Source organism: Rana temporaria, chromosome 1 (genome assembly GCF_905171775.1).
Source record: "Rana temporaria chromosome 1, aRanTem1.1, whole genome shotgun sequence".
NCBI lineage: Eukaryota > Metazoa > Chordata > Amphibia > Anura > Ranidae > Rana > Rana temporaria.
Genome location: NC_053489.1, coordinates 540,841,527 through 540,857,003, shown reverse-complemented (window position 1 = coordinate 540,857,003; position 15,477 = coordinate 540,841,527). Strand labels below are relative to the sequence as shown.

The following is a 15,477-nucleotide window of genomic DNA, read 5'->3' as shown; positions in this document are numbered from 1 at the left end:
CAAAAACAAAGCTTATCTATAATGAACCAAAAACAAAATCTGTAAAACCTAGAAATGGTTTATATTAATCTTGAAATGTAGTTCTAGGCTTAGCAAATGCAAATCAATTCAATGTAGAGTTCTAAGGAAGAGAATTGCCTCTGCCAGATCCTCTTTCATAGAGGCTCTTAAGTCAGACTTTATTATTTTTAGGGCTGAAAATAATCTTTCGACACTGACTTGGGTGGGTGGCATTGCGGTAACTATTCTGGCCACATCACTAACGATCTCTGGATAAACAAGGATGGCTTCTTCAACAGTAAGTTTTGATGAGCGATCATACTTTTCAACTTCTTTTAGTGCTTTATAAAACTCCTGTTGGAATTTTTTTATTTGGACACTTACTGGTTCTCTAACATGCGTTCCCTGTAAAAGCAGAACACAACACTATGGAAAGTATAAGTATTGCAGCTCCTAATTGTGCGTTGCGTGCCATATAGTGAAGCACATGAAAAGCGTGCTTCTTCACGGTCACTTAACGTGTTCGTTTTGCGGTTACATGAGGCACTGCATGCATTGTTCTTTATTCTTACAGTAGAGAAGTCATTAATTATAACTTTTTGTGAATTGGGACATTTAAACTTGCTTTTTTTTTTTTATTCCAATCTAAATTTAGTAGGAGTCGGAGTCGGTGCATTGTTTGCCGACTCCGACTCCAGGTACCCAAAATTTCCCCCGACTCCGACTCCTCGACTCCGACTCCACAGCCCTGTCAGGAACTACAATTCCCATAATGCCTAGTCATGTCTGTGAATGTCAGAGTTTTACAATGCCTCATGGGATGTGTAGTTCCGCAACAGCTGGAGGGCCGTAGTTTGAGGATCCCTGTTGTAGGTTGTTCTTTGACATTTTTATTATTCTGTGCCAGTTTCATAAAAAAAAAAAAAAAACAGAAGATATCCATTACCATTAATTGAAAGCCCAATTTGTCCTGAAAGAACAAGGTATAATTCAGCTGGATAAACAAAGTAGTTGTGATGAGATCTACAGTTTAACACATGTCAAAGTCGAGTGCCTGGATTGGTTTACAAGAAGGGTGACCAGAAGCCTTCACTTGCCCAGAGAAACAACAACAAAAACGCACTAAGCTATTTAAAGCGGAGTTCCACCCTAAAGTGGAACTACTGGCTCATCGGATCCCCCCTCTCCGGTGCCACCATTGGCACCTTTTGGGGGGGGGGGGGACAGGATACTTTCCCCACTTCCGGGAGTCCGGCCGCGATGTCACCACAGGGCTTCCTCCTCCTCCCCTGGCCACCAGGGTAATAGGAGAGGCCTCGTGCATGCACAGTAGGGTTCCCGGCGTGAAGCCGAAAGGCTACACTGCCGGGTTCCCTTACCCGCAATGGCGACGGCAGCACCCGACAGCTGATGGGAAACATCAGCTGCGGTTCCGACATCGAGGGACACCAGGACAGGTAAGTCCCCATTTAGTAAAAAACAGCAATATGTGTAGCTGCTGGCTTTTAATTTTATTTTTTTTGCCTGGAACACCCCTTTAAAGTGATTGTTATTTTTTTTTTAAATGACAACCTTTACAAAACGTGTTATGCTTACCTGCTCTTTGCAATGGTTTTGCACAGAGCAGCCCTTTTAGGTTTTCTGCCAGTGGTCCTGGCTCCTCCCCCTGCCAAAGTGCCCCCAATAGCAAACCTCTTGCTCTCCTCTTATTGGCCGACTGGCCATTGGCTCTCGCTGCTGCTGTGTGATCCAAAGGGAGAGAGAGAGAGAGAGTGTGTGTGTGTGTGTGTGTGTGTGGGTGTAAGAGAGAGGCTGCTATCATGCACATTGTTGGATTGAGATGGGGCTCAGGTAAGTGTAAGGGGGGAGGGGGGGGAGCTGCACCCGGAAGTTTTTTTTTACCTTAATGCATTAAGGTAAAAAAAACTCCTGCCTTTAGAACCACTTAGATTAAAAAAAAAGCATCCATCAATGTTCTGAATAAACAGGTCCCAAATATATTACTAAAATCAAGTGACATAAATTAGTGCATAACCAAGTGTCATTATAAAGAGTGCCTATTTAAGAAAATATGATAGCTGTTTTAATTCAAAATAATTGTGCAATTAAATGTATCTAGGTGACAGGTGCTAGATACCAATATATATAGCCACTTACATCAAATGATATCAAAACAAGAATTCTATTTAATAAAACAAACTCAGTTTCAATTGTAATCCCATTATCTTTAAATAAACTCATATTTTACTGAATTTTACAACTTTAAATAAAAGTTGCTACTGTCAAAAAAAGTTTCAAAGAATTTGGCACATAACTGAACAATTTAACTGGTCAACCATACAAGATTTTCTATACATCGGGAACATTTACATTCATACAAACTGGCATTTGCAGATATATTATCATTGCAAGCGCTGTACAGGGTCTACAAGCACAATTCAGAAATAATACACAATATACCTACAGAGAAAGCATTATACGTACAGTATATGCTATGACTACTACAATGTTCTTAAGAGATCTTTTGTAACGTATAATTAAAATGTTAAAGTTGTCAACTGACGTATCAAATTAGAGATGTATCTACAAGAAGATCTGTGTGATCATGTGCAAGAATTCTAAGGCAACATTTGTTGTTCAACAGGACACAGAGCTGAAGAGAAATGATTTTGTCATACATGTGCTTAGACTTCAGCAATAAGATACAGATGGACAAGTGAAACATTCATATTTCCACCTTGGCTGGCTCATTTATCTTTTCATCAGTGTCTTTTGTGGCTTCTTAATGGATATAGCACCATTGTAGAGAGTTCATCCAATAACAATTCATATATAAGCAGAATAATTTGTATAACGTTAGGGTCAAACGGCTCCTTTTAGCAAATATGAGTTGCTTCTGCATTAAATAGAGTTTAAATGACAGTGTGCCTTTTCAATTTATACGGTAGTAGCCATTATATATATATATATATATATTGATATTGTAAGGTGAAACTAAACGGTTTTGCATTCGGCATTTCAGCTGATTGTTCCTGTTTAAATAAGTTTTTTTTCCTTTGGAGGATAAGGAATCTGAGAAGTACGATAGATTTGCAAACCAGTAACAGGTCCCTGAATACATCTGGTGCAAAGGAAGAGTGCATTACAACGCATGGCATAGTAGACCAGTAAATTCAAAACATCCTTTTCAGAACAGCATTCACGTTATGAATGTAGTGGAGAGGGGGGGAAATTTACATTCATATAAATGATGGTTACAACGATGGAACAAAACAGTTTCTTGGAAATAAAACAGGCGTCTGTGCAGAAACAAAGAGGCTTTAGGTTCCCAGGTCCTAGGCGTTGTTGTTTTACTGGATAAATGGGGGAATCCTGACTTGGTTTCAGATCAACTTCTTAAACATCTTCTCATTTTGTATTCCGTATGCCATTTTATTTGCATAAGCAGCAGCCTGTCAAGCACAAAAGTCTAATAAATTCTGTGAACACATAAGTCTATGGCCTGCAGGACCTTTTTCATCTTGTTTTTTTTTCTTCTGAGGCAATAGTCAGAAGGTATAGCTGTCCTTGGGTTGACTTTCAGCGAGTGGTGCAGATTGATTTTGCAAGAAACATTGACAAATGTCAAGTGAAGTATGAAAGCGCTTAAGGGGAAATTCACAAAACTGACCTACAACGATTTCTACAGAGTATAAATTATTGTAATGACCTTTCTTTTACATATTGAAGTGTTTACTTTTGATGCTGTGGACTGTCAAAATGTAAAATAGCTCAACATATTGTAGGTCATAGCCACCAGTTTAAAATGACCATTTTTCCATTACTATATTTAACACTTTGCTGGAAAATACAATAAAAAGAAATATCCCACAATGTTTTTTATGGTCATTTTGGTGTAAATTCCCTCCATAGCCTCCCTAGCAACATGCAATACCCTGTGTTCAATGTCAGTAAAGGTCATCACCCTGCTTAATTGTCAATGTCTTTTAGGTGCTGACATGGTCCAAACATGATCAGTGCAGTCTTTGCAATGATGCTCCATTTCTATTTACGATATAAAACATTTGCACTAATAACGTTAGTAAAAAAAATATTTCCTTCTCAAGTTCGCGCATAGATCCTATTATGCCCCATTGGGTTACAGTGAATTCCTGTGTTATTTGGTGTGAAGGATATCTTGATACTTTACACTTTTGTATCGTATATGAAATCCCTTCTTGCTGATTGTATCATCAGTGTGAAAATGAATTAGTATTGCATCTCCAGTGGATATAATTTCTTCTGGAGGCTGAAATGAGAAACATATACAAACATTTAAAAAAAAATATTCCATAACCATATCATCCTCACCTATAAAATGTAAAAGTTAAGATTAAAGTTGAACTCCAGACAAGCACTCCAGACATATAGTTATAGTGGAATGGTTTTACACTTTGTTAAAGAAACTCCCCCAGTCTGCTGGTTTTACAATAAAAGGTGGAATAGGGCCATTCATAAGCGAGCATCCTGTTCTCTTCCTATAAACATGTGGACTGCAGCAGAGCTGGACTGACTCCTAGTACTGTCCATCCTTTTTTTTTGTGTGTGCCAATGTACAGGAGATTACAGTAGGCAAATATTATGACAAATTCAGTTACTTATACTAGTTGAATACAAATCTGCATGGAATTCAGCTTCAGATGCGCATTGTATATACATGCACGTGTTGGTAGGCTGTTAGCAGAATAAAACAGAGAATAAAGCCCTCCAATATGGTTCCTAGCACTTCGAAAAGACAATGTATAATATATTAAACTATGTTAAAATCGATCAGCATAAAATTAGTACTGTTTCAATGTTTTTAATGAAAAGCCTGCTGCTTATTATGATCCTTTATGACATGCATATGACATATGTTTTCGGAGGGTTTGGGAGACACCCCCTGTCAGAAGTCGCCCCAGTGTCTGGTCACAGAATCGGGAGGAAACCCTTCCCCCTCTCCAGCAGCTGAACTCTATCTCTACCCACAGCATAAGTGCGGCTATGGGGCAGAGTGCTGTTGGTCTCAGCCCAGCATCAGAAAAAGACAGGGAGTGCAGGAAAATAGTCCCTGCAAGATACCTCCCCAGTGGCTGGTAACTACACCGGACGGAATGCAAGTACCTCTTCCTCCCCAACAGCTTGGCACTACCAGCTGAAGCGATGGCATCGGGGCAGAGGATTATTTACCTCCCCCCAATACCTGCAACTCAGCCCCGGATCACAGAAGACCGTATGTGCAGTTTTGCTCCCCATCGTCAGTCGTACTGTTCCTTTTGCTTTTCGCCTGGGGTGGGAGTTTGTGACTAACACAGGTCCAGACCAGTTGAGGGTCAAATGTGACAGAACCCACCATCACCGTGTGTTTTGGAGGTGGCTGTGGGCTAGTCTACTACCCAAAGACTATGGCCCAGCAGAAAACGAGAGCCTTGGGGACAAAATGTCGTTGGGACAATGTAATTATATCTCCCTATACGTTGCATCCCTTCTCCCCATCCCCCCTCTTGTTATTGTGTTTAATTATGTTAGGTCATGGCACGTAGACAAAAAGGTGTGAAGACACATCCCAGCAGGGGGATGTGTAAGAAGGGGCTGCCTGCTCGTCATAATCCCTTGGTGTGTTTCAACTGTAGTTGTTTGAATATACAAGTATTAAGTTTCCATTGGTTCTTCCTTGTCTCCTACCCCCTCTATAAGGGGAGTGTCCCTAACTGTGTTTAAAGGTGTACGTTTGGTACTTAACAGTTTTATGCTCTGCATGTTTAACTGTCAACATCTGTGGGGTTTGCCTCATGATTGGGGGGTTTAGGGCTGGTTATGGCAAGTCTACACGTGTGTTTAGAGGACAGGAGACACCGGCCTAGCGGAGGTGCCCAGCCAGGGTTTTAAAAGCAAATCGGCAAATAATATTTAAAATACAATGGACTGAAAGTTCTTAAACTAAACTAAAATTACCAAGATAAAAAAAGGACCTCAGATATATAATAATTGGAGAGAACATTTTAACTAGAAGCCGTTAGGTTGCTATATCAAAAATAGAAAACGTGCTTCCTCTCTGGACTTTCCATGTAGCCACACAACATAGATCTTCAATGCCAATATGGGGCTTTATTTGACAAAAAATCGAGTACACAAACAAAAGATGGCTTTGCTCCAAATAATTAACAAAGTATTCACCAAAGTTCCTCTTACCCCTGATCCACAGTATCGACCCAGTCTTATTGCTGATGTGTCATGGCCATCGAACAGCTCCATGTAATCATAGCCACAGTCTGCTTCCTCCTCCACCTCAAATGTTGGAAAGCTTAGCTCAACACGAAGACCTCTTTCAGATACCAACAACCACTCGCAATCTGCCTGGACAGGGTAGTTGTTGTCACCAAACTGGGCGTGAGAGAACAGGTCTCTGGGCTTTGTATCCGGTTTCAGTCTGCCGCCACACTCTGATAAAATAAAATAAAAAAATTACATGAATGTATTCCTAAATAGAGTGATCACGTCTTGGGGAACCATGCTGATGGTTTCCTCGATCCATCAGTAGGGGTTCCTGGTTTGGAAGCCAAGTGTCAGCTGGTAGCTCTCAAAGAGGAGATTGTTTATAAACATATATCTAGTATGGAGCTACATGCTAAATAACGTTTTGGTGGACAAGAACATGTTAAAGAGGAAGAGGGAAGAGTTCAAATTTAAATCAGGGTTTTCACCTAGCTTTGACCTCATTGGGATAATTTTTCTTTAGGTCCTCTCCCAGTTGTCACTAGGAGAGGGGGGGGTGCGGAGAGTAATAAAACTGTTCAAAGCTTTAACCCCATCTGACTCCCCATCTAACTCCAATGGAAATGTGCCTTGCCTGCATCCCTATTGGAGAGCTTTTAATCACTTCCACTCCTGACAGGAAGTGAAGGGAAGTCTCCCCCATAAAAAAAACAATGGCACTAAAAACCCAGTATTGACTCCAACATGTCCCTGGTCCATATAAAACATTTTGGCTTTGACTTTATAATGTAAAGTGACACAAAGGCTCCATGCACACTGTCATTTAAAAAAAAAAAAAAAAACATTGCTTCTACAGGGGATTGTGTTCTGCCTGTAAAGGCAGCTCAATGTTATCCTTTGTTTATGCACATTAAGACGTTTACAGGCATATTTTGAGATCAACGTTTAGAGGCAGGAAAAAAAAAACCTTCTCATTCGTGTTTGATTGGAGCTCCCTGGCAGAAAAAAAACTCTGCTAAACTTTTTACAGAAAATGCTCTATGAGCGTTTTTTACTCCGAAAGAGAACAGACATTTTTGCCCAGTGTGCATGGAGCCAAACACTGAGCAGATTTTTCTTTTAGCTTTGTGATTTTGGGACAGCAATAAAGGTAGACAATAAACAAATTGTTTGAGTTCCTGACCCTGTGATGTAAAATTACTAATCATTCTCTTGGGCCTATTTATTAAAGATTTCAAAAACAAAAAGGGGTTTATTTACTAAAGGAAAATCCACTTAGCACTGCAAATGGAAGTGCAGTCACTGTAAATCTGAGGGGGCATGCAAGGAAAATAAAAAACAGCATTTTTGTTTGTACATGATTATCATTTCAGATCTCCCCTCAGATCTACAGCGACTGCACTTTTAAGTGCACTTGTACTGCAAAGTGGCTTTGCTTTTAGTAAATCAAGCCCAAAGTGTTGCAATCCTCATCAGTTCATAAAGAAAAACAAACAAGAAAAAACACTGCATTCGGATTAAAAAAAGTAAGATCATGAATTGCCAGCACTAGCAATTTAGATACACAAACTCAAAAGGAGCATATATAAAAATGAAGTGCACCACTACAACCACAACATATTACATTTGTGGTAAACAAAGAAAAAAAAAAAAACTTGGATAATAAAATATACATGAACTGAATTTATTTTCTTAAAAAAGGGTGTAAAGTGGTTATTTAAATAGGAAAGCCCAATATTAAGGTTCGTACAAAAAAAAAAAAAAAACGTGAAAAGGCAGACATAGATGATCAAATGTTCCTAACTCAATATATAAACACCATCATGTGCTCAAAGTGAAATCTGTGGCCTAGAGGGGTTGATTTACTAAAGGCAAATAGACTGTGCACGTTTGCAAGTGTAGTTGCTCCAGCGTTTAGTAAATGAGGTAAAGCTTCACTTTACAAAGAATATCCAATCACATGCAAGGGGAAAAAAAATGCATTTTTGCTTGCACATGATTGGATAATTGAAGCCCACCCTCATTTACCTAACTCTGGAGCTACTGTACTTGCAACTGCATTTGCAAAAGTGCAGTTTATTTGCCTTTGGTAAATCTACTCCAGAGTCTCCAAAACCAGTGAAGAGTACACCTATTTCAGAAAACTACACTATTTACTAAAGCTTGGGAGTGCGAAATCAGGCTTACCAATCAGCTTCCAGGTTTTATTGGTAAAGCTTAATTGAACAAGCCGAGGTTAGAAGCGGATTGGCTACCATGCACAGCTGCACCAAATTCGGAGTACACCAGCCTTAGTAAATCGACACCACGGTGGCTCCTGACCAGATCACCATGACCCCCGTAATAACAGACAGATCCGGACAGCGCTTCTGGGGATTGAAAAATCCCATCCATTACTCCCTCCAGTAGATGGATATGGAAACATGCTATTGGGATTGCTCAAAAAGAAAACATACAGAGTGCTCCCATAGTGTAAAACCATTTAGACCCTGCGGTCTGCTAATCGCATCCGTTTTACAGCAACTTATAGGAGAATCCTAATTCGTATTATCTTATCGTATTATTCGTATTATCAGTGTATTATCAGTGTTGCCTGCTGGCTATCTCTTTAAATCTGAGTGCCAAGTAATTTGGCTAAACGGTTTTACACTATAGGCACACTCGGTATGTGTGCTTTTTGAGTAATCCGGATGGCATGTTTCCATATCTATCTACTGGAGGGAGTATATTAAATGGATGGGATTTCTCAATCCCCAGAAGTGTCAGACCTATTTGTTATCACAGGGGTCATAGTGAACTGGTGTTTTTCTGAACCAGGTGTACTTTTCACTGGTTTTGGAGTCTCTGGGTCACAGATTCTCCTTCAAGCACATGGTGGTGTTTATATATTGGATTAAGAAGATTTAGTCATCTTAATGTCTGGATTAACCATTCATTTATCTTTTGAGGAATATATATATATATATATATATATATATATATATATATATATATATATATATATATATATATATATATATATATATATATATATATATATATATATATATATATATATATATATATATATATATATATTTTTTATATTGGACTTTCCTATTTAAATAACCACTTTACAAACTATTTGTATTACATTTTTTTTTTACCATGGATGTAATATGTTGTGGTTTTAGCGCTGCACTTAATTTTTATATAATCCTCATCAGTTAATCAAAACTCACAGCAGTTTTAGTTTTGGATAGCGAATTGGATAGCTTATTCCATTTCCTTTGTGTATCCTGGCTGGGATGATTTCCTGTCGCTTCTTTTTTGGTCACAGAGAGAAGAATTTGAAGTTAACCTTTGGATATAATGCACTATGGGCATTTCACATGTAACATCTACATGTAAAGAATACTTTACTAGCAGGGTTATAGAATTACTTAAACTGCAAAAGCTATTTAACCACTAGATGTCAGTGTAATGCCATTTTTTGTGCCCACAAATACTAAACAGGCACAGTGAATTTTACAGAATGTTAGCGTTTGTCTTAACATAATAATGCTCACGCGCAGGTGCCAATATTTATATCAGAATTGATATGTTGGGATTGGAGTGTGGATACTAAAGAATTGCTTAACTATATTCAATAAAATGCATCACTGGTTTACTGCTTTTTGAAGGCTGCAATTTTGTTTTTGTTTTTTTAATGCCAGACATTTTATTGGCTGTGAGGCATCAGCCCCCCTTAAACAGATGGAACCACTCGGCCTTTTGAATCTTTCTGGCATAACTGTAAGCTGCTGCACAGAAATCATCATGTTAATAAATATAAACTATTACTTATCTAGTTCAAAAGCAACTACTGTTGAAGGGTCAAACCATGCAGTAGTTTAGATATGGCAGAATGTAGGGTATATGACCATTCTATAGTCAGCATTCTACAGTCAGTATTGCTTAATTTCTCAGTGCACTGCTTTATAATAATATAGTCACACTAATAATTTTATTTCACCAGAAATATGTCATAGCATATATATCCAGTGCATACCAATGGAGACGTGGTCCGTACCAGGTGCAGACACGCTGGGGTACCGCAGCAGCCTGCCATTCTTTTTTTGTGTTGAAAGGAAACTGCACATGGTCCTCTAGTGAGTGAGTTTCAGGTGGTGGGTGCCTGTACTTAGGGGGTAAACTGAGGAGCTTGTAGAATGGAGAGAAGTCCATCTGTACTGAGGGGTCTGTGTGCACTGAGGGGTATGTGCTTAGTCAGTGTTGCCTGTACAGAGAGGTCTGTCTGGGCGGAGGGGGGGGAATTCAGCCTGTGCTTGACCACTTACAATTCAGTGTGGCACGCTGTGTGCCGTTTTATTTATTTTTTGGTGGGCTGGGTGTGTAAACAGGGGTCAAGTCCTGGGGAAGAAAAGTGTGGTAACTCCTAGCCAAGATCCACTCCCCCACCAAAAAAAAATAAAAAAAAAAATGACACGCTCATATGCATAATTACTAAACCGCATGTTTTTTTAGTTTTTTTTTTCCGATCCACTGTACCCTAGTAATCCTTTGTGTTACTGGCCGCTTCCTGTATATGGATTCATCGGGTAGTGTGTGGGTATTCCCGTCACTTCCTCGATGCTGCAATGTCTCCTGGAAGCTTTTGTCATTGTTCCCAGGAGACATTGCGGAGGTCTGATGCGAGTTATCGTGGGATTTAGAAAGAAGCAAATTCTTTCTAAATCCCGCGATAACTCGAGCTGGGCATCGCCGCTTAGTGAAGAATTGGCTCGGGCGGCTCGGCTGCTCTAGTCCTGCAAAGGGAACCGAGTTCCTGCTGTGAAAAAAGTGCAGGAACTCCGTTCCCACGCGTTCCCGCAGGACTTGAGCCCTGGGTGTAAAAATGTTCAGACCTGAATGCCAGATGACCTAGCTATGCCATCATTTATATATCCAACCTGAAAAACCTATTCACATTCTTCCCACAATTATTAAACTTATTCAGGGACAGCAAACTAAATTCATTAATACTTTGCACTGACCTGTGGAATGGGTGGCTTGAAATCCTTTCCTTTGTACTGATGCATCAGACACAAAACGTAGAAACATCTCATTTCCCGTAGCAATTAAAGGCTCTGGAATTTTATTACCGCATAATCTTCCCAGGATAGATGACTTGTCCGTTTCACCATCAAAAACCTCTAGGTGGTCATATGCACATTCCTGATGCTGCTCAATCTCAAATTCACTGAATGCCTAGTGTGAAAGAAAGTAGATTACATAATATAAGGTTTAGTCTTATGTTTGCACAGCTGAAAGGTTTTATAAAATATCCTGTGTCACCATGTGCGTAAAATTTGATCTGACATCTTTTTCATGGACTTGAGCTACAAACTGCATAGTGCACATGGCTTTTGTATGGATCAAATCTTAATTTTTTTTTTTTTAACAAGCATGATCAGAATAAATACATGCTAGTTGGACATTTTTATCTGCTTTAGGTGTTCTAAGTAGTAGGAGATTTAGGCTTAAATAAAAAAAAAAAAAATAAATAAAAAAAACTTACAATATTCAAATGTTTTATCCACTTCCAAGATGCATGAATTTTAACCAGCCAATTTACATTTTATTTACATTACACTTAGCTTTTAAAATCCTGTATAAATCTCTGACTATTGTCAGAAATCTCAAATTTACCGGTAATCAGAGTCTAGTTCCAAAACAGAGGGGCATTTCTGGGTGCTCTCTGCACACTAGGCCTTGTACATCAAAAAATGTGAAGAAAAACTTTTTTTTTTCTCCAACAACCAATAGAATTCTCAATTTTATGCTACCTGGACAATATTTACTGTAATAGGCAACTAACGTGGTTCTTTCATTTGGTAGTTGAATAATTTAGGATTATTGTATCATGTCTCACGTGTTAAATGAATGCAACATTAACAACTAAAAGTGAAATCCTTCGATTTATTATCTTACACACCACATACTTTACTAATGGACACATCACAGCATTATTTTATAGTATATCTTACAGAAACATGCTTATTAAGGAGGAACAAACCACAAATAGTTAAGTCTGAACACCACCAAGAAATTCAGTCATGGTAAAAGAACTGATATTTTAAAGATCTGGTAATCCATTTATATTTAGCAAACTGGCCAGCTTGTAGCACTTCCCTTAGATTACTTTATGGTTACCCATGCATGCAATATTGCCTGTCATAGGCGTGCGCAGGGGGTGTGCCAAGTGTGCTTGGGCACACCCCAATTTGTGCGGTGCTGACTCAGCCTTCTGCCTGGGCTTCCCCCCGTGTTGCGTGTCCCCCACAGCCGTGCTGCTGGCTTCCCTCTTCTCCTTTCCCGCAGCTGTTGTGAGGGATGTTTTAAGGCTAGAGAGCGGTGAAAGGGGCTAATCAATATGTAATTCAGCAGCCCCTTCCTAAATGAACACACTCACTGTGTTCAATCATACCGGAAACATTGTAAACTGTGCTTACTATGCTTCGGTTTGTGAATGAACAGGAAGCTGTTCAGCACAGAGCAGTTCCCATTCATTTACTGCCCAGTGCAGCAGAGGCTGCAGAACAAGGCTTGTGTGTTTGAGCTTTGGGGTGCACAGCCTAATGCAATAGGCTGTGCACAGCTTTGTTGCCTGTTAAATGTTTTTTTTTTCTGACATTTTCAGCAGCTGTTCAGGAGAACCAGAACTGGTTAGCTACCTTAGCCTTTGCAGGACCAGCCTGGAAGCTAGAACTCCGATTAGGAGTCCGACAGACATATTGACTTGGAGGGGGGGGGGGCACTCAACACTATTTCCACTCAGAGAAGAACTCTGCTTATAAGTTTAGGATATTAGTCTCCAATCAGTCTAATAATGAATGCTGCATGTGCACACATTTTACCCACACCATTACCTTCATTCCACATCCATACTGGTACTGAATGTTGAGAAATGGAAATGAGTAGCCAGCAACCCCATCGAAAAAGCATCTCAAAACCTTACTTTTGATACATTTTGTGATTTTCAAACTGAAAATTCTCTATGTTTTGGCACCAATTCACATGAATTTGTAGCTAAGCAAATCTTGATTGGTACATCGATTTTAATGTTAAGAATTTCTTGTGGAGATACCTGACCATGTGAAATTTCAAGCAATTCTTTTTACATCTCTAATTTTTGGTGATTTTTGGTGTGATATACAACAGTGTGTTCCAGCAATAATTCTTTGCCGTTTGTTCTGCATTGCAAAACCACAATACAGACATTCCATGAAAGAAAAAATGAACAGAGAAAAACAAGCAACTTTGTGATCCATTATACTGTGTCACATCTTTTACTACAATTTTATATTTCCACAATAGTATTCCTAGCTTTAAACAAGGTGAACACATACAAGTACTTACTAGCTTAACCCTATGACCTGGAGTGGAACTTATTTCCCAAGTACATTCCTTACGACTTGGATACTTGTCTGGCCAGTTGGGGCTTGTTATCACTCCATTCGGGCTATGAATTCTATGTTCACATTCAGCTGTGTAAAGAAAGAAAATGATTTAGTATATAGTAGTTGCAATTCACAAAAAGTTAGTTAAGCTATTAGGTAGGGGCAGTTGTATACTATTATTGATAATGTAGATGAAGGTTTACATAATATTTAAAATCACATTTAAAAAGGCATTGATATGTATACACTATTCAGACAGCCTATAAATTATGTAGTTTTTGGTTCACTTGTATTGTTAGTAGTTTGTCCGGTCTATTGCTGAGCTGCTGTAGAAACTTTGTTATGCTTAAAAGTGAATTCCAGGCATGGTAAAGTTCGACAGAGTTACATTGTGCCAGCGTGGATCAAAGTAAGAATATCATATCTGGCCAATGCACCCGGCAGCTGGAAATCACGCTACTATTAAAGGGATCTCTAGTAGCTGGAAAGTAGACTCCGTCACTACAGTGATCTCCACTAGCTTTTGGGTTCTATGCCGAGCAGCCGGCCTAAAGCATTGTAAACACAGATCAGTCACTCAGCACAGTACCATTCAGAGAATGCTTTGCATTTTCTGAATAAATGCAAAGCATTCTATGATTGAACAAGGGGAAGAGTGCGACATCACCGCCCCACCTCTTCACTTCACCAATCAGAGAAGTCTGTGCATTCATCCAGAAAATGCAAAGCATTCTCTGAATAGCGTCTGTTGAGTGGTCGACCTCCTGGGTTCACAATGCATCAGGCTGACATCTCAGCACGGCACCCAGAAGCTAGTGGAGATTCCTCAAGTAGTGATGTCTACTTGAGTGATTTTTAGCTTCCAGGGGGATTGGTCAGGTATGGTATATACCAGGGGTTGACAAATTGGCTTGGAATCTAGGAGCCAGCTAAAAAAGTTAGGAGTCAGAAAACGCGCCCCGTCCCGACGAGCTTTCGCGCAGAAGCGAACACATACGTGAGCAGCGACCGCATATGTAAAGGGTGTTCAAACCACACATGTGAGGTATCGCCGCGATTGGTAGAGCGAGAGCAATAATTCTAGCCCTAGACCTCCTTTGTAACTCAAAACATGCAACCTGTAGAGTTTTTTAAACGTCGCCTATGGAGATTTTAAAGGGTAACATTTTGACGCCATTCCACGAGCGGACGTAATTTTGAAGCGTGACATGTTGGGTATCAATTTACTCGGTGTAACATTATCTTTCATAATATTAAAAAAAATGGAGATAACTTTACTGTTGTCTTATTTTTTAATAAAAAAAAGTGTAATCTTTTTCCCAAAAAAAGTGCGCTTGTAAGACCGCTGCCCAAATACGGCGTGACAGAAAGTATTGCAACGATCACCATTTTATACTCTAGGGTGTTAGGATAAAAAATATACATAATGTTTGGGGGTTCTAATTAGAGGGAAGAAGATGGCAGTGAAAATAGTGAAAAATTACATTAGAATTGCTGTTTAACTTGTAATGCTTAACTTGTAATACCAACGGCCACCACCAGATGGCGCCAGCTTACACATCTGGTGGTAATAACTTGTAATACCAACGGATCACCACCAGATGGAGCCAGCTCACAAAAAAAATAAAAAAAAAATAAAGATTTTTTTTTTGCCCCCCCTTCCAAGCCAAGTCGCTAGGACCCTATTTCTAGTCGCCATGGCGACCTGGCGCCCGGGATTTGTCGAGCCCTGGTATATACCATAGTTACATTATGAAAAAATATACCATGCCTGGAATTCTTCTTTAAATATTCAAGCTCACGAGTATCTTAGAGAACTATT

General features: G+C 39.4%; 1 protein-coding gene across 3 annotated transcripts in view; it reads right to left on the bottom strand.

The window, feature by feature from the left end:
• Positions 1–2,061: 2,061 nt before the first annotated feature.
• Positions 2,062–15,477, bottom strand: part of TLL1 (tolloid like 1) — a 224,401-nt gene continuing 210,985 nt past the window's right edge. For all 3 annotated transcript variants that reach the window (XM_040332851.1, XM_040332860.1, XM_040332867.1), the window contains 4 exons: positions 13,615–13,742; positions 11,250–11,463; positions 6,211–6,461; positions 2,062–4,288 (listed from right to left, as the gene is read on the bottom strand). In XM_040332851.1, the coding sequence (XP_040188785.1) occupies positions 4,157–4,288; positions 6,211–6,461; positions 11,250–11,463; positions 13,615–13,742 (725 nt within the window). In that variant the 3' untranslated portion in view covers positions 2,062–4,156. The remainder of the gene's footprint in view (positions 4,289–6,210; positions 6,462–11,249; positions 11,464–13,614; positions 13,743–15,477) is intronic.